Source organism: Abramis brama (assembly GCF_963993115.1).
Source record: "Abramis brama genome assembly, chromosome: 8".
NCBI lineage: Eukaryota > Metazoa > Chordata > Actinopteri > Cypriniformes > Leuciscidae > Abramis > Abramis brama.
In genome coordinates, this window is record NC_139970.1 from 39272514 (window position 1) to 39299286 (window position 26773).

Genomic DNA, 26773 nt, shown 5'->3' on the forward strand with positions numbered 1-26773 from the left:
TGGAAAACATGGTAATGTCAGACATTGTCAGAATTTAGATTTCTTTGGGAGAGTCATGGGAATTAATGCAATATTAAAAAGTCATGGACATTTCTGGACAGTTGTTCAAATATTTCATCTTCTAGAAATTGATAAATAAATTAATATTAAATATTAAATAAATATTTAATTCTTAAGCACTCTACTTTTCTTAGAAGGAATACAACAGTGTGTATATATATAATGTGTCTATATATATAATGTGTCTATATATATATATATATATATATATATATATATATATATATATATATATATAATGTGTCTATATATATATATATATATATATATATATATATATAATGTGTCTATATATATATATATATATATATATATATATATAAATGTGTGTGTGTGTGTGTATACTGGGTTCATTTCTTTCATTGCTGCAGGTTGTAGCTGATGGGAATGTGGCTGGACAAATAATGGACTGCAGGCCCAAATTCTTCTAAGCTTATCTAGTCACAAACAACTGGAAAACATGGAAATTCATTGTAAAAATCTGTGGGAACTCTGTTATATTTACTTAGGTTAGATGGTGCTTTATCCATGCTTTTAATACAGTCAGATTAGATCAGTAAGCAGCAGCAGCCTTAGAATTTTGAGGTCTGCTTCTTTTACCTGCTTTAGAAGCAATTGGAGATATATAACATTGTGCAATGGGATGACCAGTGTTGAAATTCAGTTGACCATGGGTCCACTGATCTCCTCAGTAAGCAAACAAATCACCTGTTAAACTGTTGACACTGTGACGTTTTTGCCATTCTTTCTCATTTTATTCGTATCAGCCTCTCTCTCTATATCTTTTTTTTAATCCAGTGGTCCCCAGTGAAGCAATTATTTTTTTAAATCTATTTTTTCCAGGGTTTTGAGTGACAAACAACATGGATCACTAAACACATTGAGTTAACCAGAAAAGAGTAGTTTCATCCCTCCTTTTTTTACAAGGTTGTACGAGGGAAAAAATACATTTCTTTGAATCTGAAACTTTCTCAGGGACAACTAGTACTTTCTGAATATGGCTGTAGGAACATAGTCCTAATGTATCTTGCACAATGCTGCCTTTTGCCTTGATAATATAATTTGTCAGATCTCATTTGGGTATCATCAGAGGCCGTCTCTTTTGCTCTAGAGGCCAGGATGAGCGCTTCCAAACCTTTGCCATACAACTGAAATATGTGACCTAGATTTCTAATAAAATAAAGAATTTTCATGAATTGATGTCTAAACTGTGCCAAATGCCTATGCTTTGAAACAAATTGGCAGCCATTATACTGTTGTGTTGTTGAATTTTCCAAGAAATCAGGGGTTAAAGGCTAATGTCTCCCTGCACAAATTGGACTTTTGCAAGCACCATTGTGAATGTGCCCCACTATACTGTCTGAGCATTGTCTGAATGGTGTATTTTGGGATACCAAAAGCAACAAGGTTGCCCAGCACCGGCAATTAATCTGCTCATTTCCAACCCTTTCCAATGCAGGTTTCTAATGAAGAGAAAATACTGCCAGCTCTAAAGATAATTCAAATTAAAATTCACCTTTACTCCCCTTCATGTTTTTCTGGCCCTGTATTATTTTCTTTGGGCCTGTTTATACCTGGTCACTCACTTCATGCATTTTCACTGATCGGATAGCTATCTGATTGTGAAAACACCAGGTGTAAATGCCCTCCGAAGCGCATTCGAGATGGATTTTTCTTTCCTATTTCTCCCCTTGATCTTGAAACTAGCTGATGATAAATAAAATGCAGCTCATATCTGTTGCTTCCGCTGACGTGAACTCTGTTAAATTTGCATATAGCACAGGAACTGAAGATCGGATATATATTCGTTTTGCGGACACACATTTATGTAGCTACCTATTTATAGCTATCTGGTCAGTAAAAACACATGAACTGGCGATTAGGTGATTATAGGCTGAATGTCCAATTTGAAGGGTGATTTTTGCAACAACAACAAAAAGGTATCATAATAGTCCATACGACTTATTCCATGTGTTCTGGATCTGAAGCCATACTGTAGCTTTGTGTGAGGAAAATAACTTCACTGGTAACATTTTCTTCATCCAGAGCAGTCAAATCTCATTTGTGCTTAAATTCGAAAGTTTTGTGTCGCATATCGTGACTGATTGTCACGATTAAAAAAACACGTTTGCAAATAACAATTTGGGAGGGTTTATTTTTGTCGATTTTTCACAAAAAACAATTGTATGGCTTTTGAAGACTTTGAACATATCAGATAAGTCAAGCATTTTTTAATGATACTTTTATGTTATGTTTATGTTGTGGTTACGATATAAATCAACGTCTACCGTCATTGTGTGGAAATCAGAAGGTCAGGCATCCTGCATTAGATCTCCTTAATGTTTTCTGGAAGAAAGAAAATAAGTTGGAATGTTCATTTTTGGTGAACAAACCATTTTAAAACCCTAATTGGCACATCACGGAGTGAGTGAAGTTCTTTTCCTCACACAAAGCTACAGTATGGCTTCATATTCAGAACACATGGAATATAGTGTATGAGTCGTATGGACTATTATGATACCTTTTTTTGTTTTTTATTGTTGCAAAAATCACCCTTCAACTTGGACATTCAGCCTATAATCACCTAATAGCCAGTTCACACTGGGTCACTTCATGTGTTTTTACTGACTAGATAGCTATCTGATTTGTTACAACTGGTCCATTTCCACTGGGCCACATAAATGTGTCCGATCTTCAGTTCCCGTGCTTGTTACGGTCAGTAATAAGCACATTTGTCTTTCTTTTCTCACTGTTTTCTGTGGGAAGTATTCAAAATCAGCATCAAACCAGTTACTGAAAGTCATGTGGAAATCTTGTTAGCAAAGGCTAAGACCCCTTCTGGCCCAGTACTTCTGTTTCTGCTGAAAAGAAAACACAAATTAATGCTGATCTAATGAATAGCGATTATACTGTCTATTAAGGCTAATTAATGCAGTGAACTCTGAATGAATGCTGCAATTATGAAAACTCACTACAAGGTGCTGCATGCAGGACCTCTGATCCTCATCTTTGTGTTTGCAACATGCCGAGAGGTATTAATTTTGTGTTACTGCCAGGGGCGATTCTAGGATTTTCATTTTAGGGGGGCTCAGCCCCCAATGAGGGTATGATTTTAAAAAAAAAGGTAGTTTATGGTCTAATGCTCATTATTAACTAGTTTCATTCATTCATTCATTCATCCAGTACCATGCATATGGCATGGTTTTATAATCAATGAGGTCCCGAATGTGAGGTATTTAGGGGGGGCCGGGGGCATGCTCCCCCGAGAAAATTGATTTCTCTGATCTACATATGTGCATTTTAAGATGTTTTGAAGGCCAAAAAAATTGGATAACAATAGCTTTAAAACCATGTGCGGGCAGCTGTTTTTTTTCTCACCTCATCAGCATCACACTGTTTTTCTCTTTGTTTTTTCATCTTGCTCTGTCTTTTCCCCCCCTAAAGCTGAGCTTTGACTGATATAGGCTTTTCATTTTTGTCTGTCAGTGAAGAAAGTAAACATAGGGTCAACTGACAGGTTGATTTATGAATCATTTTCTCTGACAAAGCTACCAGGAAAGCTAGGTAACTAAGTCCATCTACTATGAAATATAAATTATTTTATTTTTTAAGCTTTTTAGCCTTTATAATCAACAATACGGTTGGTTATTCATCAAGTCACCCCGTGAAAATTTATTTAATTTCAAATAATTTAACTAACCAGCTAATATTCATTAAGAATATAGACAAAACGTGTATTAATGTAATTGTCTACTGGCAATATGATTAATCTGTTCTATATTTATTTCTATTTATTAAATATAACAACATGAATTATCAATTTGCCACTTCTATTTAATCAAGTACTTTAGGAAAATCACAAATCCCTTTACTCTTCTCTTACTCTAATATATGTATCACGATACACTCCTCCTGATTCATTATTACTTAATACAAAACTATATTTATTAATACAAAACAAAATAACTCCACATGATGTTTCTCTCTCTGGCCCATCTAGTGCTTTCAGACAATGATGTGTCTTTAATCATTTCTGTGCATGGCTGCATAATGTAATGCCGAAATACATAATAATATGTTTTAAATTTTAAAAAGTAAATTAAAATAAATCATGATCGTTTTCTATTTTTTTTGGAAGAAAAAACAACTATCACACTGTGATAAGGGGTGAAGGTGAACGCAGCGAAACGTGTTGGTATTGGATGAGAAACCGAACCGTCCTGTGTTGCTCCCAATGCTCCAGTAACATTACATTATGTAAACTGCAATGCATTTATGACAAAGAACTGCACCGATGCAGATGTAATATCACAGCAATTTATCAATAAATGCACTCACGACACACCTTGTACTCTTTGATGTTCGCTGAAGCCCCCCTAAAAAGGGCCCAGTGACGCCCCTGGTTACTGCATTAGTGTGCACTCATCAGTGTAGCTTTAACTAACTGTGGTGATTTGGCACAATGCATCTCAAAAAGAAAGGTCATTCTGCATTGAGTCTGTTGAATTAGATTCAGAATCATTTGGCATCATTGCACTGTGTGTAGGTTTGTGCATGACCTCAACTGTGAGCATATTGCACCACCTGTAGTTAGCGTTGTTCATATGTCGAGCGGCGCTGGACCTGATGAGAGGAACATCTTTAGTAATGACACTTAAGCGGTGCACAGATGCTGACTTGCATAATGCTCCCTTGGCTTTAACATAGGATCTGCTGCAAGAAGTTTTGAATATGTTTAGTCAATTTGGATTTTGAAAATAACTATTTTGCAATGTGTGTGAATGACCATTATTCATCTAATATGTTCCTAGTACACATCTGAGGACCTCTATCATTGTGACCTTTAGCATGGCACTTAAAAGGGGCCTATTATGCAAAATTCACTTTTATAAGGTGTTTGAACACAGATGTGTGTCCACAGTGTGTGTAAACCAGCCTATAATGGTAAAAATCCACCCACTCCTTTTTATAATCCCCATAAATCATAAATAGTCTCTCCAAACGAGCGGTTCCAGATTTCCCTCCTAATCTTACGTAAGAGAGTAAGGGGGAAGCTCCGCCCATGACTGGTGACGATCTGCTTTATTAGCATAAATCCTGCCCTGTGTGAGTCATTTCTGTTTCCTCGCTGTAGCAGCTGGAGATAATGGCCCTCATTTATCAAAAGTGCGTACACCAAATTTCCAGCGTACACCTGGCGTACACCCAAAACCACGTTGACTTTGAGATTTATCAATATGGACGTTGGCGTACGGCACGCTCAAATCCTACGCCAGCTCGGGAGGTGGTGTACGCACGTTTTGAGTGCGGGAATGCGCAAAAAAACAATTCCTAACACCACAAAACGCACTGACAAACTAAAAGATATAATATAATATGACCCACTGTAAAAAAACAACAGCATAGTAATTATAAACTTCAGTGTTTATTTTTGTGCAACATGGACTTCAATGTTTAATTTGTGTGACTTTACCAAAGCATTTGAATTGTAGGCATATGTATTCCTTAAGTTGCGTGCCTGTGCGCTTTACCTGACGTTTCAAGCCTTGTTTATACTTTCGCCTGGCTCCGCAGCGCGAGTCTCCGCAGACTGCGCGCGCACCTCCCCAAACGGACGAGGCGTTTATACTCGACGCGCTCGCCGTTGTACTATTCTTTGAAACGATGGTTAGGCCAGGGTTGGCCCGGCAGGTATGCACGGACTGGGTTTAGTAATGAAAGGCTTTCAATGACCAAAAAAATAATTCAGACTGACAAAATAATAAAAATGCCATTCTTCTTCTTTTAAATAATAATAATAATAATAATAATAATACAAATAATAATAACGACATTCTTCTTCTAAATAACAATAAGCGTCATTAATAATAAAAATCTAGAAATCAATTTTGTTTCCACTTCCCTGGTTTCGCTTTCTCTTTCTCAAAGAAGTTTCTCTTTAATTTGCCGTCTTCCGTGTGTCCATGGCGTAAAATGAGGGCGTGGGGGGAGCGGAGACTTGAATATATAGGGGCGTGTTATTCTAATGACGATCGTTTTCAGCCGCGGCATTTATCAAGGGCAGGTATTGCGTACACCAGAATTTCAAAGGTACGCACAGCTTCATAAATCAGGCGATGAGAGGAGTGTAAGCATAATCTTACGCCAATATATACGCCCGTTTCTACGCAAGATTGATAAATGAGGGCCAATGTCTGCGCCAAAAACATTACAATTGTTCTGTTATTGGATGTACCAATGAACACAATATCTCTTAATACTCCTGGCATCTTAATACTCCTGGCATCCATTTCTTTTATGAAGCAAATGTGGCGAAGAAATTTGTTAGTGGTAGATGCTAGTCGTTGAGTTGAATCAACTTAACTCCACAACATCTACATAAATGTATCCACTAACCACTCAGAAATGTCCAGTTTCATTCTAAAAGTTGTAACTTCTTCCTGAGTCTCTCCATCTGTGTCCGACTCCGGTTCGTACATGTAAGGCTGAACACCGCTACTGACAATTTCTGACATTTAGGCTGCATGACTTTCGCCGATTTTGTTGTTGTATTCGAAGCACGAGCTGTAAAGGCTCTGCCCTCTTCTGGAAAAGGGGCCAGGAGCTCGCTCCATCCATCCGTCCGTCCGTCCGTCCATCCATCCATCCATCCATCCATCCATCCATCCATCCATCCATCCATCCATCCTTAGTTTGTGAAGAACAGACTGAAATTTAAACTGTTATTCAATAATTCACCCCTCGACCAAAGTTAATTTTTTTTTAGTCCAGCTTGTGTTTTATTACAAAATGGCGTAATTATGTGTCACACAAGAGTAGATGGAAAACGACATTGGTTCTCATCTGTCATGTGCCCTTTTACACTGTTTGAAAAAATGCAACTAAACATTAAATTTCAAAGGTATAGCAGAAGGAAAATGTAATAATATTGCTTCAGATGACTTGGAATATTTGTGAACTTAGATAATCAGTGGACATCTTAATTTTTAGTCTGTGCTTCACACAAAATTATCATATGACTTCAGAATACTCGAAATATAGTGCATGAGTTGTATAGACTACTTTTATGATACTTTTTTGGGGCTTGACGATAAAAATTCTTTGTGTGGCATAAAAAGCAGCGTCGACATTCAGCCTAACTTCATCTATTGTGCTTCATGGAGAATGAAAATCATAATGGTTTGGTAAAACATGAGGGTGAGTAAATAATGACTTAATAAATACAGCTACAGCTTTATACAGCTTTAACAGCAGGTTTGCTACAAGATGGTGTTATTGTAGTATTATTTATATACTTACAAGATGGTGTTATTTTAGTATTATTTATATACTATTATATTATTTATTATTAGTAATTATTTTTACACTGCTCATTGCGGGCATCAGTCAATGTACTTTAAGTTGCTTCTAATAAAATTACACAATCCTGGAAACATCGGTCTGATAAATAAGTCTGATAAATCTGAAATTATACTGATCAATATACTTTAAAATAAAATGGACACTGGGATTGCAAATACAGCCATGGGTCATTAGATAAAAGCAAGTAGAAAGATGCAAATGTAAACTTTTGCACCGATTCTCTCCAGAAAATCCAGCCTCCTCGCCACCATAATAAAATATATATCAAAGTTTATTCAAGCTAGCAGTTTATATCTCATGTTTGTTTTTCAGTCTTTTCCTCTTTCTCCTTGTATCGCGTGTTTTGCCCTCGGAACCCTCCGGGGTCTGATATGCAGAGACACGCTCTCTTCAACACCTTTCCAGTGCCTTGGGTGGCGGCGGCTTGTCGAGACATGTGACACCCGAAAGGCTCCATGTAGGCGCCATGACTTTACTTTTACCCCGGGGCATCTGGAGTGTCATGGGTGTCAAACAAGCAATTGAAATAACAAAAAAACTCCTGGGCTCTTTTTACCTCAGGCCATCCCAGACAACCCACCCCACAGACTGGAGAGACGGTGAAGCGTCAGCAAAAATAAACAGTCTGACACATCCAGCTATCTTTCACTACTTGCTATAAATCTGGCTGCCTGCTTGACTGATACACAATTGAAAATGTCAATATCGACTGCAATAGGTATATTCACTCTAAAATAACTGCCAAAAAACCACACTTTTATTTCTGTAAACTAATGGTACATTATTTCTGTAAACTAATGGTAGCTTACATAGCAAAGCCTATTCCTGAGACCCAAGCTTAGCACTGCGCTTAGTTTTATAAGTTTGTTGCTCAACCACTTGTCAAATGCTCAAGCTCAGGCAGTTCTTGACAATCAGGAGGCTGTAGTTGCTATGGTGCAAAGTGAAGATAGAAGATCAACACTACATGAATCCAAGGCATTTCCTGAGGAAAACTTTGACTTCAAGCTGTTTCCTCAAAGTCTAAAATTTTAATGCTATTTGTCAAATTCTAACTGATTATCAAATTGCTTGATTTTGAGGAACACAGGCATATATATATATATATATATAAATAAAAGGATACAGGTTTGAAATTACATGAAGATGAGTAAACGATAACAGAATTTTTAACCTATTAACCCGTCACTGTTTTCAACTAAAAATTGTATGCGTTTTGGCCGTTCATTTACACGACAACAGCGTTTTGTGGGCATGAAAACGCAAGCTTCTGAAAACGGATTTCAAAGTGTCTCATCCTCTCCGTGTAAACTATACATAAACACGAATTTGTGAAAACTGTGACGTCATGCGCATGTGTTTTCCATGTTCAGTCTGTAGGCGCATAGTGTTTCTTTACAAAGTAGCATCGCCACCTGCTAGCCTGGAAGCATAATGCAGTCATAATACATAATACGTGTGAACGGGTATCGTCTATTGTCACTATTGAACATGTCAGTGTTATGAATTTGAAATAACTGTTAATCACAATATATTGATATTTTTTTTGGACAAGTTGTTTGTTATTATAAAAAGTGGATATAGGACTGTTTATTTAAATGCTGTGATGGTATATTTTCACTGATTTCAGTTATTGAGTTCTTGTTCAGTATATTTACGTGCAAAACCTTTGAATGCCTGCATGACTCATGAGAAACCTATAGCAGTGCTTCATTTACCGGCATCTCATACTACATTTTTTTTGTTGTTGTTGTTGAAATCTCTGTTTAGTATATAGAAATGATCAGAAGAAGCACATACACTCAAAAGCAGAATCAAGGACTGAATCTCATTCGTCTGCTGAGAACATTTCCTTTGTGCACAGTGGCTGTTGAATCATCGAGGCTCCCTCAGTAGGCCTCTGATTTATGACTGTACAACATTGCTGTTTAGTCTTTGCATATGCAATTACAGAAAAGATAAAAGAGAGAGAGAGGGAGAGTTGAAGAGAAAGACAGAGAAATGTGCTGGCACGATCCACTGCATATTGAGAAGAGGCTCAGGGAGGCTAGTTTAGGTTGAATTAAATCTTAAATGCTTTTTCATCAAATGGGGGGGAGTAAAAAAACGGGGAAGTGCTCCCAGAGGATGGTGACAAATTACTTCTCAGAACGATTTTCTTAAGTGGAATCAGAGAGAGTGCGAAATACTAAGACACCGAACAGATGTTTCAATGATGTAGAGGACAGATAGAGGACACCAGTGAAAGTTCCTGTAGGACAGAACAGTAAAAGAAGTGGAAATAAGTCAACTAGCTCTTACAGTTATTTTCACACTTTGCTTGGACCAAACCCAAGCTCTCTTCCAATGTTATTTTAGTATTGTTTATAGGCCTATTGTTTATTCATATTTTGAATGATCTTTTATATTTATATTATCAGTTTTCAGTTTAGTTTAAAGGGATAGTTTACCCAAAAATGAAAATTCTGTCATTTATTACTCACCCTCATGTCGTTCCAAACCCATAAGACTTTTGTTCATCTCAAGAACACAAATGAAGATCTTTGTTGAAATCTGAGAGCTTTTTTGTCCCTCCATTGACAGCTACGCAACTGACACTTTGACACTTCAAAAAGTTCATAAAGAGATCGTAAAGAGACATGATCGCTTTATATGATGAACAGATTGAATTTAGGCTTTTATTCGCATTCATCACATCAGTTGTGGTAAATGGAAGCTCAAGCATGTTGGCTTCACGTGTGAGAACCAATGAGGTTCATTCTCGCAGCATGTTTGAGCTTCAGCAAGAACCAATGAGGTTTGATGTGCTCTATAATGCGTTTCTCCTCCATTTTGTGTTAAAATATAGCATTCTTTGCAGAATTCAAATGGGTCCGATACGTTTTCTGGTATGCGCCGACTCGCACATATGATCTGCTCTCAAGTCTCTGGACCGGAGCAGACACGTGACATTAACGTGAAACAAGACTTCATTCGCCCCAATGGAAAACATATTTACACTGTCTGAATCATTTCCTGTCCCCTATGTAGTGCACAGTGCACCATGTGTGAACAAGTGACCAATTTCAGCCGCAGCTTTAGCGTCTATTTATAGTGTAGGGAGCGGGATGCTTCCGATTCTAGAGAGCATTTGACTGGACAGAAAATCTGATGAGAAGCTGAAGTGCAGAGTGATGATGCCATCCAAATCATTGATCCATATTGGCAGAAGAGAGAAACTGTAAATTTTGAATGCTTATATCTTCTAAATGGGAATTTTGTCATTGTTTTGGAGCACAATAGCTTATAGATTACAGGAAGGCTAACATATTCATACTGAAAGCCAAAAAACTTTGATTCAATTTTGATTTCAGGGGGACTTTAAACGTAATCGTACGACGTGCCAGGCCAAATAAAAGCTGCATCAAATTTGAACTCCAAAAACCTCTTGTACATGCCCAAGGGAAGCCATTCTGCACCAACCAAAACCAACAATTAGTTTTTGCAAAACTCTCCCACACCTGGTCCTGTTTTGCCGGACACTGGCATAGCTTTCCTGTGAGTCGTGTAGTTCCACAGAAGAAAGGAAATTAAATTACATTCTACACTGTTATTTTGTGCCGCCGTGGTACAGCAAGTCCTTGAAGTTACAACCTTTACAAAAGGCCACATGGTTATGCAAGTAAGAAAAAGCGCCAAATACAAGCCGGCTTCTCGGGCATCTCAGCTGCTTATGTTTTTTTTTGCATTACTTTTTCATGCAGACACATTCTGAGAGCCAGCGTGCTCACTGCAGCCTGTTTGGAAAAACAACATTGCTGCTCGGCTCCCTCTTCATAGCCGTGTGGGTTGAAAGAGCATTTTCTGTAAATGTTTAACCAGATGGGTAAACTGCGAACAGGTTTCAATCAATGCCAGTGTCTTTGGGTTGATTTCTCAGCATGCAGTGGGCCTCAGTTCATCCACAAATTGACCATAGCTTACTGGTTACAAGAGCTTCATGTTGCGTGTCACAGAGTGCATGTTTGTATATATCAGTAGATTGTGTAATGTAAACCAATACAACCAGTTATAATCCTGCCGTCAGACCTCTGCATTTCGATAAATCCTGGAGAGAGCCTGCCGTGTTTAAGCTCATTAAAGAAGTATGCATAGATTAAATCAGTGGTGAAAGAGAAGATTTGAAGTGTTTGATTATGGGTGGTAGCATACAACCAGAGCAGAAATGACCTTGAGTTATTGTTTTTTTCTTTTCAGTTTTCCTTCTACTAGATGATATATGTAATGATTGTTCTATCTGTATGATGTTTTTACTGATTTTTATCATGATTATAATGATCACATTTCATATTCAATTAAATTAAATGGTTTTACTTAGGTAGTTTGTGTGGTAGTTAAAGGGTTAGTTCACTAAAAAATGAAAATTCTATCATTAATTACTCATCCTCATGTCATTCCAAACCCGTAAAACTTTTGTTCATCTTCGGAACACAAATGAAGATCTTTTTGATGAATTCTGAGATATTTCTGTCATTGACAGCTACGCAACTACTACTTTGACGCTTCAAAAAGTTCATAAAAGATCGTTAAACTAATCCAGATGAATTGAGCGGTTTAGTCCAAATTATTTGAAGAGACACGATCGCTTTATATGATGAACAGATTTAATTTGAGTTTGGATTCTAGTCAAGTGAAGGTCTTTTTAAAAATAAATTAGCTCCTGTTTAAAGGCTAAACTATTGGTCACTAATAGCGGTTCAGTATATGATGTTGCTGCTGTTGTTGTAAAGTACTTCAAAATAATAAATACTACTAATTATTACCATTAAAATGTCTTAATGTTTCCAAGGTCTTAAAAATGCAGCCTAACCAACACCGCAGGATACATTTTCTCACAGATTTTGAGTTGAGGGATGTTTTTTTTCCTGTTTAAAGTAAACTATTAGTTATAAATATTGGTCCAGAAATGTAATGTTGGTCCGTCCTTTTTTTTTTTTTTTTTGGTACTGAATCCATTGCGTTTGTTTTTTGCCATTTTGCTTTGTCCACCATAATTAGATGTTTTTTTCCCCCCACTGAGCTCAATACATTATGGGATTGCCTGTGTTTTTGAAAATCGACACAAATCTTCTTGTTGGAACAGGTTTTATGCCGGAAGTTTGTCAGTGATGCCTCAAAATGCCTCTACAAAGACCCTACATAGATATCTCACTAGGTTTTGGATCAGAGTCGGTATGTAAATTCACAAGTGGCACTTGACTTTTCAACAGCATGTCATGCTTCCTTGGGAGAAGCGAGAGAGAAACCGGCCCAAGCCCTGAAAAGAGTTCCTGTCCACTCCCCAACCGCACAGCCCACACACTAAGCCTTTGGAAAGAGAGAGGAACTGTGAGTGGGAAGTGTTGCTGGTGTAGGCCCAGGGATGAGAGTGTGGAACAGGGATGCTTCTGAGGATATGTAATGGCAGGTGTCTGCTGAAGCACGCCCGCCAATAATGTCTTCAATGAGGCAAACTCTGGCAAAGTCACCCGCTATTTCAGACACTATTCTTAGGTCTGTTCCTCACAATTGGGCTTGAAACTTTAGACCACAGTATTCAGTGCTGGACAATGCTCAGAGCGATCACCCTCCTTCAGATCTCTAGGCTCATACTCACCCTGCGCTGACATCATGCGAGCCGCTCTGGGCTCATTGCCTGAGTTTCTGCTTTTTAATGTCGATGGGCCAGACACAGAACACATCTGAATGCAGGCGAGAGTTTCAAAGGGCCAGCTAGAGTCCAAATGAACCTCTTTGTGCAAGTGATGTTACCAAGAGGTACATGTAAAGCCTGGGACACACCAAGCCGACATCAAAGAACTAGCTGCGATGAAAGCTGAATGTGTTGTCACATCTCCTTGGCTGCGTCTCGACCAAAAAGCTGCACTTGAACACACCTAAAGGACTAAAGGTTAGGTGACTGTCAGCTAGCATGTGTGTTCTGCGTCTGTGTGCAAATATCTGTCTATATCAGCAGGTATCAATAGTCTATTTTTGTCGTTCAAAAAGGGAAACCAAAACTAGGACTGCACACAAAATCGCAAACAAAGCAGCGCTTGCTTACCATTTTGAATATCAATCACGCTGATCACTTTTTTCATTCTAGTCGGCTCATGTTATTATGAAAATATTCATGCATTCAATTGCTCAGGTAAGATTATAACAGCCTTCTATCTGTACTGTCGTGACTTCTTTGCGTGCTTTCATCACTTTCACTTTTATTCTCGTGCACTGACTCGTTCGCGAAGTTGAACAGCCAATCAGAGTGCTCTGTCTCTCGATTCAACATGCTGAATCGGCTCAAAAAACCTGATGGCGTCAGACTAGAGCCAACGGTGCGGAAGATTATACCGAAGATTAAACCTCAAAAACAGCCTGACGTCCGGCTTAGTGTGTCCCGGCCTTATATATGTTAAAAATGATTTGTGAAAGAACAGTTGCGTCATTATTTACTCATACTCATTTCGTTCCAAACCTATATACCTTCTTTTTTTCTTTTCTTTTCTTTTTTTTTTTGCAGGATCAAAATCATTTACTCACCCTCACCCTCATGCCATTCCAAATCTAAATGGTTTTCTTTCTTCTGTGCAACACAAAAGAAGATATTCTGAAAATGTCTTTTTTTTTCATTCATACGATGAAAGTCATTTTTGGGTAAACTATACTTTTAAATAAGGATAAAAGTCTGCTTTTGTTATTAGTAGTTCACTTGTGATTTGCCAGGAATGGTTTGACTTAAAAGGCACGTATCTCTTCACAGGCCTCTGTGCCTATCGGAACCAAGAGCTGTCATTAATCTCAGCCTTTAACTTTCTCTCTCAGCCATGCTTTGATGCACTGCCAGGACACTGATCCAGGGTTTGTTTTTATTGACTAAAAAGATTGCTTGCGGTCTTTGACCTGAGAACAATAATACAAATTTCTATAAATAATATGTCAATTTGTTAAGCAACATCTAACCTGATAGAGTTGTGCAGCATTCAGAATGTAATTGAAAATTACTTTTAAAAAGCAATTGTATATATATAGAGAGAGAGAGAGAGAGAGAGAGAGAGAGAGAGAGAGAGAGAGAGAGAGAGATTAAATTATTCAATTCTGAATTTTGCCCAACTCCTGTAACCTACTCTTCCTTCCATCAGAAGAAGTAAATAGCACACGCTCCCCTCTGATGAAGAAGACCAGCAAAGAAAACAACTACCAACACTACAAGGAAATGGCTGTGAAGCAGCATCACAACAGTAAGAGGAACAGGATGTTCAGCCCCCTGGATGATCTCAAAACGCTTATCCCCAAACAGGTGAGTGTCCCTCTGTGAAGAAGTCACAGCACTCTTGAGTACTGGTGAACACTAAAGCGAGTCGTATGAAAGGGCCTTTAGATAACAGAGAATAGACCTATTGAAATAAAGACCTGTATTCACCTTGAATGTCATTGTGTTCAGTACGGCAGTGCCCTCTTCTGGTTATCAGACTAATACACCACATACACAACAGTATGGGCTTACACAACACACAACACACAACACACGCACGCATGCGCACACACACACACACACATACACACACACACACACACACACACACTCACACTCACACACACGTTTACGTAGCTATCTAAACGGGGACATTCCATAGACGTAATGGTTTTATACAGTACAAACTGTATATTCTATCCCCTTACACTAACCATACCCCTAAACCTACCCATCACACAAAACTTTCTGCATTTTTACATTTTTAAAAACCTTTAATTACTTCATTTTTATACTAGATTTACAAATGAGGACATCCCCCAAGGTTTTTGGAGATTTTGTCAGGTTTTGGTCACTTCTGGGTACAAATTTGTCCCCAAAATATAGTTAAATAGGTACACACACACACACACACACACACACTGTCTCTCACTATGACATAGAAACGCTCTTTTCTGTATCAGCTAAACATTAATTATCCTCACACAGTTTTCTGAGGTTCAGATTTACGGTATGTCCTTTGTACAACCCTCTAAATTTGATGTCGCTATAATTCTGTGGTCTGAGGTTGTTTGTCAATGTATAATTTATTGCTCCAGTATGTTATTTTCATGATTGGAACTGTGCAAAAACAGCTGTAAGCTGTTTTTTGAGTGTTTTTTTCATATCAAGGCTGTTTCTGGTGCCACTTTTGCTATGTTTTCAGTTGAAAACATAATTTCCTTAGTTACTTAATTAACCAGCGATTTCTGATGTCTAAAACACTGCCTGGTGATAGCAAACAGTCACAATCGGATTGCCAAGACAGAACAAACGGCTCCCGCCTCTGCTGAAACAAGGAATGGGCCAGTGCTTGTCGAATTTGGCCATCACACAAATCCACAGAGTTAATTAACTTTTCTTGGAATTGTACCATGCTTTACCTGGACCCTTAAATCCTTAGCCAAGTGACCACTACAACAGGACCTCACCCCAATCAGCATTTCTATCAGGCATCATCTACTGTTCTTAGCCAATAGACACATTTTCTAGCTAATTTACTTTAGTTGTCAAGTCGTTTTTCTTTCTTCATACCTTTTTAGGCAGTTGTGGACTAATGGTTAGAGAATCAGATTTGTAACCAGAAGGTCATGGGTTCAATTCTCAATACCGACGTGAATGGGTGTGTCTGCGGTTTGCAGTGTGTGTGTGTTCACTACTCACTGCTCCTAATCTGTGTGCACTAACTTGGATGGGTTAAATGCAGAGGACAAATTCCGAGTATGGGTTACCATACTTGGCCTTCACTTGATTTGAGTGAAGTAAAACTTGCTGAAGTAAATGGTAGGTCTGGTAGTTTTCGTAGTAACTCAAATGTTGTAGGACATGCTTTGAATAGGGCCTAAAATTAATACTTGCGAAGTTCCAAATGGCATTGACAGGTATATGACACAGTGTCAATTGCCAGTTGGCCGGTAACATTTTTATGAATTCTAACAATGCAATATTGTGTGAACAACGCTCAAGACAGTTGAAGGACCAGCGCTGATAGTTTAAGCCTTGCCGATTTAAATATTCGACCACAAGAAGACGTGAAATGGAACTCAGTTCATTACTGGTGCGCTGCATTTTGAAGTTTTCTGTGCGCAAACATCCGAAGCGCGCTCAGAAAGTCACGTCTCAGACAGCGTGTAAATACTGAATTGAGCTATCTTTCACGTCTTCTTGCGCTTGAACAGACAAATTATGTCAAAACACCTGACAAGTATCCTCGTATACATATCAGTTATGACTTAAGCGTTTGTAAGGATAGGATATACAGTGAGGAAAATAAGTATTTGAACACCCTGCTATTTTGCAAGTTCTCCCACTTGGAAATCATGGAGGGGTCTGAAATTGTCATCGTAGGTGCATGTCCACTGTGAGAGACATAATCTAAAAAAAAATATCCAGAAATCACAATATATGATTTTTTAACTATTTATTTGTATGATACAGCTGCAAATAAGTATTTGAACACCTGTCTATCAGCTAGAATTCTGACCCTCAAAGACCTGTTAGTCTGCCTTTAAAATGTCCACCTCCACTCCATTTATTATCCTAAATTAGATGTTAGCTGCATAAAGACACCTGTCCACCCCATACAATCAGTAAGAATCCAACTACTAACATGGCCAAGACCAAAGAGCTGTCCAAAGACACTAGAGACAAAATTGTACACCTCCACAAGGCTGGAAAGGGCTACGGGGAAATTGCCAAGCAGCTTGGTGAAAAAAGGTCCACTGTTGGAGCAATCATTAGAAAATGGAAGAAGCTAAACATGACTGTCAATCTCCCTCCGACTGGGGCTCCATGCAAGATCTCACCTCGTGGGGTCTCAATGATCCTAAGAAAGGTGAGAAATCAGCCCAGAACTACACGGGAGGAGCTGGTCAATGACCTGAAAAGAGCTGGGACCACCGTTTCCAAGGTTACTGTTGGTAATACACTAAGACGTCATGGTTTGAAATCATGCATGGCACGGAAGGTTCCCCTGCTTAAACCAGCACATGTCAAGGCCTGTCTTAAGTTTGCCAATGACCATTTGGATGATCCAGAGGAGTCATGGGAGATGGGAGAGTCAGATGAGACCAAAATAGAACTTTTTGGTCATAATTCCACTAAACGTGTTTGGAGGAAGAAGAATGATGAGTACCATCCCAAGAACACCATCCCTACTGTGAAGCATGGGGGTGGTAGCATCATGCTTTGGGGGTGTTTTTCTGCACAAGGGACAGGGCGACTGCACTGTATTAAGGAGAGGATGACCGGGGCCATGTATTGCGAGATTTTGGGGAATAACCTCCTTCCCTCAATTAGAGCATTGAAGATGGGTCGAGGCTGGGTCTTCCAACATGACAATGACCCGAAGCACACAGCCAGGATAACCAAGGAGTGGCTCTGTAAGAAGCATATCAAGCTTCTGGCGTGGCCTAGCCAGTCTCCAGACCTAAACCCAATAGAGAATCTTGGGAGGGAGCTCAAACTCCGTGTTTCTCAGTGACAGCCCAGAAACCTGACTGATCTAGAGAAGATCTGTGTGGAGGAGTGGGCCAAAATCCCTCCTGCAGTGTGTGCAAACCTGGTGAAAAACTACAGGAAACGTTTGACCTCTGTAATTGCGAACAAAGGCTACTGTACCAAATATTAACATTGATTTTCTCAGGTGTTCAAATACTTATTTGCAGCTGTATCATACAAATAAATAGTTAAAAAATCATACATTGTGATTTCTGTTTTTTTTTTTTTTTTTGATTATGTCTCTCACAGTGGACATGCACCTACGATGACAATTTCAGACCCCTCCATGATTTCTAAGTGGGAGAACTTGCAAAATAGCAGGGTGTTCAAATACTTATTTTCCTCACTGTATATAACGTTAGGATATATTGGATCCGTGCATTAGCTCTTAAAGTGACAGCAGCCTAATAGTCCTGCTGCTGTCTGTTAATGTTAATCAAACAACAAAAGGCAAATAAAATCACTCACTGCTCTAGATTAAATCATTTGTAACATTTATTAGGATTAATCTGTTTCATGGCTGGTAAAAAAATATTTGTGGCCAGTGCATTTTCTGAAGTCACTGGCCATTTGCAGGTGTGGCAAAAATGTAGTTTTAGGCCCTGGTTTTGCATGACAACTTATTTAGATTGAGCCTTTCCATTTTACATTGTCATATTAGCATATCTTCACTATTTAAAGGACGCCTTATGCGCATTGATAAAAACAGTCCTATATCCACTCACATTTTCGTATTCTATTGTGCAAGAAATAGTTCGAGAAAAGACAATCGATGTGACCATCAACAAACAACAGCTAAGACAACATTTAGCTGTACTATGAACCACACTGGTTCTGGTTTTGCTGACCTGAAAGCTATAGTAACTACAATAAAAACAGCTAAATGATATGTTGATAAAGCAAATGGATGTTGGAAAGTACTAAAATAAGGTAGATGCAATAAAAAGAAGAAGCCAAGGCAATAAAAATTCAAACCAGTGATAATGGTAGGGTAATAAAAGCCAAACCGAATAAACATCTTTTCTGTGGGGGTCATAAATCAGTAGTGTAACCATTACATATCCCAATGAAAAGCAGACATTCAAGGAGAATGTCAGGGTGACGGCATGTTCGATGACAGCAGGGGACTGTTCACTGCTTTGTGATGGAGCACTTTTCATCCGCACGGTACGGATAAGATCCCTGGCAGGCCCTCTTCCCCCAGTGCCCTCTTATCCCGGGCCAAGCAGGGAGCAGCCATCATGAGAGATACAAGGAAAAAGAGAAGGAACGGGAGACAGGAATGGTCTTTGATGCCGATGCCTGTCCTTGTTGAGAGGTGGGGAGGTAGAACCAAGCCAGAAAATTAGCTGGAGTACGAGATTAATATCAGCCACATAAATGTTTCATGAAGCCGCCGGCTTGCTGTTTATCTCACTCTCCTTCTTATGTGAGTGTTTCTTCGAGAATGTTTATTAAAACTAACTTTTTTTTTTATATATATATATATATATATATATATGAAGGTCAAATTAACTCTGTCCCTTCATCACATTTTTTTGCTACTTTGATGTCTATATTTGTGAATGCCTGTTATGTTAATATTTTATTATATCATAAAAAATATAAATTTTATCATTTTTATGAATATGAATCATTTAAATAGAATGAAATCATCTTAAACCATTTCAATATTAATTGCTTGAAAATGATAATTTAAGACGCAATGTGTGAAGAAAATATTTAATCAAGGTAAATCTCACACATCAACAGCATTTTTTTTTTATATTTACATTTGTTTTACAATTTACAAAGGAGATTTCTGATGTCTAAAACACTGCCCGGTAATAGCATAAACTCACAATCTATATTTCTTTTTTCTTTTTTTGCATTTCAAGCTGTAATCTTGTGCATTTAATATAAAACGTGTGAAAATATTACTTGTATTTAGGATACATAAAATGCTAACTATAAAATTAGCCTTAGCAAGACAAAAGAGATTTTCATTTTATTCCAAAAACGTAATTTTCATCATAGAATGCTATTAAACAATTTGAGATGTGGTGGAAATGTTAAATTAGAAAATATATTAAAATGAGTTGCTCTGTATGTTTGTATATCCATTTCTGGACATTGTTAGTATACAAATTAAACTAGTGAGAGTGTAAAAAAAAGAAGTGTTTTAAGCTGTTTTAAGAGTTGAAGAAATACTCAAATATATGTTTGTATGTCTGTGTTGTCTTACAGAGCCAGTGTCAGCAGGAGCTGGATAAAGTGTTAGAGAACATCTCCCGAATGGTGTTCCATGACAACAAGGGGCCTCTGGAAAATCTGTATGACCTGAAGTTTCCCAACTGTGACAAGACAGGACAGTACAACCTTAAGCAGGTGAAATGATCTACACTTACCTCAATCTTTCGAAGACAGTGGTAGCTTGTCAATGCCCAATTTTACCAACCATTTTAATTTACCAATTGAAATGCATTAGATAAGTTACAATGTAAATAAAATGAAAGTAGTTTATGAAGTGTTTTTTTCCTTTGTCAGTTTGAAATGTTGTACAGGTCATCTGGTACATTGGCCAGTAGATTAGAACAAAACATACCCACATTTGAATGGCGGCGGGTGTTAATTTCACTATAGGGCAATAGGAATATGAGACATTGCACAACCTTTCAATCTGCAGCAGCCTGCTGTTTTATTATCCAGTTCCACATGGAAGGTTCAATAATGACACAAAGATAGAGCCAAAGAGAAACTGTGTATAAAACATTCCCACATTCTCTACAGAAGGCTGTTTTATCAAAGCCAAGGCAACCGTATCTGAGCTGAGAGTTACAAGCTAATGAAAATTTTGCTGAATGACTAACCTGTCTGTGGGGTGGCTTGCCCTTCTTTGTAGTGACGTTCTCAGAGGAAAGAGAATCACTAATGAGAACTCTTTTGTAATCTCTTTTATATCTTAATGACCTCTCTTACACATCCCTTACAGCCTGATGAGATCAAATGAGAAGCAAATAGATGGATACTGTTGAAGGTTCTTAGGTTCTTTAGAAAAAATGTCACACATGTCCACTTTTTTTCAGAAGTCTCAACGTCTTAAAATATGTTCAAATTTGCCAAGATACCAAAGTCTGCTATTAAAAGTGATGAACAAATGATCTGATCTTTCCTACTTACATACATTCTTTAGCTCTAACTCTTACTACTGTATTGTTACCATAGAGTTTATAAATCTATATATTTATACACACACACACACACACACACACACACACACACACCAACCCAATTTGTACGAGGTGGCTAATTCGTACAAATTCATACGACCTCACTCATACGAATTCGAATGATTTTTGCTAAATCGTACATATTTTACGAGTTGCCCAATTCGTATGAATTCGTACGATTGACCAACTCCTTACCCTGCTCCTAAACCTACCCATCACTGGGTTTAGACAAGTTTAGAGTGTGGTCGTACAAATCTGCCACCTTTTACTCACTCCATTGGTCGTGAGATAGCGTTGACACACACACACACATCTATCTATCTATAAAGCTATTGTCTAGGCTCTTTTTTATATCATTTTAATTTTATATTATATAATTTTATATTATATTTAATATTTCTATGTCCTGACATGACACATTGCAGCTTAAACCAGGACAAACGTGTTCCAGAGATGTAAAATTGGAATGTTGTTTTGACGTGCAAACCCTGTTCCCAGGGCTCAAAACAGTGTACCTCACCACACTTAATTGTTTTGTAATCATCCTGTTCCTCTTGTGATTACTGTAACTGTCAGTTTTTGTTCTTTGCCATTGGAGGACAAAATTAAGAATCTGTTTTTTGCCTATTTTGGGTCTCAGCGTCAGCTATGTCCAGTTCAATTATGACCTCCTTTTAGGAGTGCTCAGTAGGGGTCAATGAGACGTGCTGGGCCAAATGAGGCGGGAGGGCTGTTTTGGGCCAGTGCCTCCACCCGTACTCGCCCAAGAGCTTCATTAAGCCCCCAACACCCACCGTTTCCCCGCCCCTCTCATCATCTTCCCTCTCTTGTATTCCAGTGCCACATGTCCAACCACGGACAGAGGGGCGAGTGTTGGTGCGTCAACCCCTACACTGGTGTCCAGATACCCTCGTCCCCCAAAGTGAGGGGTGACCCCAACTGCAGCCAATTCTATGGCGGTCCCGACCTGGAACCGCCCACCGCCCAGCAGAAATAGACGCTCCATCAGGGAGATGCACCGGGTCACAAACAAGGAGAGTTAAAAGCGAGTGCAAGAGTGGTGTGCATGTGTGTAATTCTGTACTTGTATGTGTGTGTATTTTTGAAATAGTATGATCTGTATTGTCAATAGGAGTGTGGAAAGTCACATGCCAGCAAAGACAATTCAAGGACAGGTAGTTAAACTTCTCAAATCCAGATAACTGTACTCCAAATTTAACCCTGAGTGATTGTTTTTTTTCTGCCTATTTATAGGCTCATCTGGTGCCTTTTAATCTTGTGACTGAATCTGGTTGCAGGGAGTCGCTTGTACAGCATTTGCAGCTGTTCGGTGTGAAGATGTGTCCGTTTAATTCTCTCTTTTGTTTTTGGATACCCAATAAAAATGGTTGCGCATTTATTGCACCGTTGGTCACCAGAAACAGATTATAGAAACTGCAAATGAACAACAGCAGGAGCTTGACTTCCCAAATTATGAAACCAAAAATTGTGACTCGTTGACAGAGAAAGCGGAGGGGTCGTGATTTGTTGGCTGATTTGAGAGGACCTGTGCTTGAGTACTTGAGTACCCGACTGACAAATCAACCTTGAGTACTCAAGTGCCGTTTGTAGATATGCATCAAACTGGCGTCTTTTCCGCATGAGTGTTGCATTAAGACCATGCATTTAAAACATTTTAAAAATGTGTCTCTAAACCACTACTTTTGTTTCCATTCAGTTGCCCCGGGCTGAAAGTCACCATGTACGCAAGTTGCTATGCGGGGTCACCGCAAATTGCCGTCCCAATCAGAGTGCGAAGTACTAAAGGCCTAAAATGTGACAGAAACAAAGGATAAATTGAAAATGAGGCCACATTTTGGCACATATTACTGAACTTCAATCAGCATCATAGGTTTTGAAGTTCACGCAATTAAGTGTGTTTTCATAATCGATAATTGCTGTCGCTTCCAGGTACACAGGATCTGGCCATCCCTGCTCATGGCGGCTGATAGACTTCTGTTCTCGTGGTTTTTCGAACGTGCTAGAATGCAGGTGGTGTATGTGTGTGTTTGTAGAGTGGGGAGCAGAGTTTACTAATGATGTGCTGACAGAGGGCTTGATTTGGACACAGGGCTGACATTGACAAATGTGATATAAAGTGGGATAAGTGCCTATAAATAAACAGAGGTTTGCCTGCAGTGCCAGTGGGCTGTGCCTCACTTTGCTTCACTCTCATCTGCAGAGGGATGTATTTTGCCCAGTATAATGTTTGAATGTGGAGTTGAAGAGTTCTTGAAAGGAATGTGAAAAAAAAAAAAGCTTGAAGTTAGTGAAAGTATATGATTTATTCTTGGGTCACAGTTGTAACCTGTGGGGAACTGCAGGGTTAGGCTCAGTCGGTCCAATAGAAAATTGCAAACATACAATGGGGTAACATACAATGGGGTACAAAAGTCTGAACCTTGAACCTATCCATCCATCCAATTCAAAAACAATTCTTAAATAACCAGGCTCTTTATTTGATTAAAAAAACAGTATAAAAGTATTGTGAAAGATTATTACAATTTAAAGTAACTGTTTTCCATAATAATATATTATAAATTAATTATTTCTGTGATGGACAAGCTGAATTTTACTTGCTTTTATTTACGCCATTACATCAGTGTCACATGATCCTTCAGAAATCATTCCAAATGCTGATTTGCTGCTCAAGAATCATTCATTATTATCAATGTTGAAAATAGTTGTGCTGCTTAATATGTTTCTGGAAACCGTGATAATTTTTTTTTCGAATTCAGTAAAAACAAACAAAACAAAAAATTGCATTTATTTAACATTGAAATCTTTTGTCACTTTTCATCAATATAATGCATCCTCGCTGAATAAAAGTATCATATTTCTTTAAAAAAATCTTAATGACCCCAAGCATTTTTCAAATCAAAACTAAATGGATAGGGGCAGTGGGATTTAATGGGTTAAATTGCTCTGTTAGCAGCCTGTTCACACGAACAGTGGTTTTATTGCTGGAGGTCCCCAGATCAATGATTGTTCTGGACGGTCCTACCTCTGCATGTTCTCTGACGTCATTGGTGGCCTGTGTAAATAGCCATAGCTTTTGAAAATCTGAACACAAATTAAACAAGTATCCAGGTGCTGCTCATAAATGTAAACTTTTTAAATTTCGATTGTCAATGTAGCCTCGCATCAGACTTTTGTGTGCCACTGTATGTGACCTTATTGTCATGTCGCTGGAAACCGACATCATCAATGTGAACAACAGTTAAGGGTTGTTAAAGGGCGGCAGCTGTAACATCCCTTGATTAAGTTATATTTTCATTTAGTACCCATATCTCTTACTCATTTTATCTCTTCCCCATCTGTCTCTCTCTTTCCCATCATCTCCCTCGCTGTGAGAGTTGAATTGAACAGCTCAATCTGGAAATAGAGGTCGATTGCGCTTTAGCATTGATCCTAACGTGTTAGACAGTGTTCAGCCCAGTGTTTGCTTTTGTAGCTTAGTCTTTATGATACATTAACACATTAACCTCCAGTAACTTTCACAGTATTACCACATCTCGCTCGCCTTTAGTAGTTGCTTGCATGTATTTACTTTAACTAGTTAGCATTGTGCTAACTACCGCTACAGACTGCCCCTCGTGTGATTTTGGTGCCTCATAGATAGATTTGCTGAGACACGGGTTACGAGTTTTCCGTTTTGGTTTGTTTCCAAAATAGATTGCTGCCTACCCTCCGGTGGTACAGTAAATTTTACGGTAGCTCGAGTTTGGCCTAGTTTGAAAACAGTGCGAAACCAATCCCTGTGGTTTTCGGGCATATTGATTTGCCAGAGCGGTTCCGATGGGATGGAAGTGTTCATGTATGTGTGTGTGTTTGTGTGTACTTGTGTGAACGTTTCGATGCTGTGCCATGCCTGGAGCCAGTGTGACGGTGGGAAGGATCGCTTGCCATCTGGTGCAGTGTAAAACTGTCAGAGCCGGTCTCTGCATTTGGAGAGTCTTAAACAAATGACAGGGGGAATTTCTTGAGCAAATCCAAAGCCATGTACCATGCCAGCATCTCACATGTTTTTCTTTTTCTGTATTTCATTGCGTATCCTGTGTGTCACGAGATGCGGTGGTTTTAAATAACGTACATTACTCAAAGCATGCTCTTTGTGTCCACTGTCATGCGAATGGTGCATGAACTGAGTTTTCTGTACAACTGCAATGGAAAAAGCCATAAATGCATGCACAAATAGACATTGGTTTTAAATTCTTGTAATAAAATCCAGCATGATTAAATGTATTATCTTTCAGACACATGATTCATTTGTCGAGTTTTCATTTTATGAATATTCTTTATGATTTCTTTGTTGGGTTTTCCATGCACATGAATCATAAGCCCGTCCTGAATTATTATAATAATTATATATATATATATATATATATTTTGTAAGTGGTGATTACCTTTTCAGGGTTCCCATGGTCATAAAGCATTCAATAATATTATGGAATTTTAAAATGGTGATTTCCAGGCATGAAAAAGCCAAGGAATGAAAAAGAAGTCAAGATCTTGGTTTGACTACGCAAGAGTCAAGCACTCTGTAAAGTCTACTCCAGCACATCCCAAATACTATAAATCATAATCATATATTTTTAATATAGATTTTAATTTGTATTAATAGAATTAGACCACAAATGTTATTGTGGTAGACAAGAAATTCATTGAATTGATGTTACTACAGTGTTTTATTTGCATGTCTCTGATTTTTTAAATATATGATTGTTCATTTTTATAAATGCTCTGCTATTAAATATTTTTTTCAGTTGGAAATTGATGCAAGTAAAATTATTTTTTAAGAGCTTTATTCAGTAAAAGCAAGCAAATGGAAAAGGTTTGGAAATTCATTGGCCAGATTATCCTCGTGATGACTGAGTATTATCAAGGTCATTGTCTCTCTATGTTTTTTTTTTTTTATCTCATCTGTTTAAACATAGAGCCTTATGTACTTTAGCAGTGCACATGATTTTATTTATTTTTGGTCTACAGAGAGATTGTAAGGTAAGAACCTTAAGCTTCCCCTGGTGTACAGTAGTTTATCTGTATTTATCACATCTCTGCTGGCATTCCTTCCTTTAAACAGAAAGCAGAATGTGAATCTCAAAAATATTACAGGAGCGAACAGCAGCGGTGCGCCTCACGCAGGGACCGGCCGAGGATGAAAAGCTAAACTCTAATCATTGTGTTCTCAGGCGAAAGAGCGGTGTGGAGAGCCACATGTTGTGATAAGATGCAGCCATCTATAGTTGTTCAACTAATTGCGCGATAAAAGGGACGTGAGTGCTTTGAAGTCTAAAACGCAGTTGTCAGTTTCTTTGAAGGCTATAGTAATTGTCATGTTCACTGCCCCACAAATCAAATCGCCGACACGTGTTCCTCTCCGGGTCTGCTTCGTTTCCCCATCCTTGATCTGTCTCTTACAAATGAATGCTGCCCGGCTGTGGACAAAGTCCTGATCCATCACATCTGGAGTCCGTAAACCTGAGTTATCCCAGGAAGAACTTCACCTGTATGTCTGCATTAGCCATTACCTTGAGGCGACTAAAGTCTCAGACCCCAAACACTATCCAGTACT

The 26773-nt window shown here is 38.4% G+C and overlaps 1 protein-coding gene across 2 annotated transcripts in view; it reads left to right on the plus strand.

The window, feature by feature from the left end:
• Positions 1–25462, plus strand: part of igfbp2b (insulin-like growth factor binding protein 2b) — a 26421-nt gene extending 959 nt beyond the window's left edge. Inside the window, exons 2-4 of one of the 2 annotated variants that reach the window (XM_084122179.1) lie at positions 14583–14737; positions 20177–20317; positions 21998–25462. In XM_084122179.1, coding sequence (XP_083978305.1) covers positions 14583–14737; positions 20177–20317; positions 21998–22156 — 455 coding nt within the window. In that variant the 3' untranslated portion in view covers positions 22157–25462. Of the gene's footprint in view, positions 1–14579; positions 14738–20176; positions 20318–21997 lie in introns of both variants that reach the window. The other variant, XM_084122178.1, reaches the window with a different exon arrangement.
• Positions 25463–26773: the final 1311 nt, after the last annotated feature.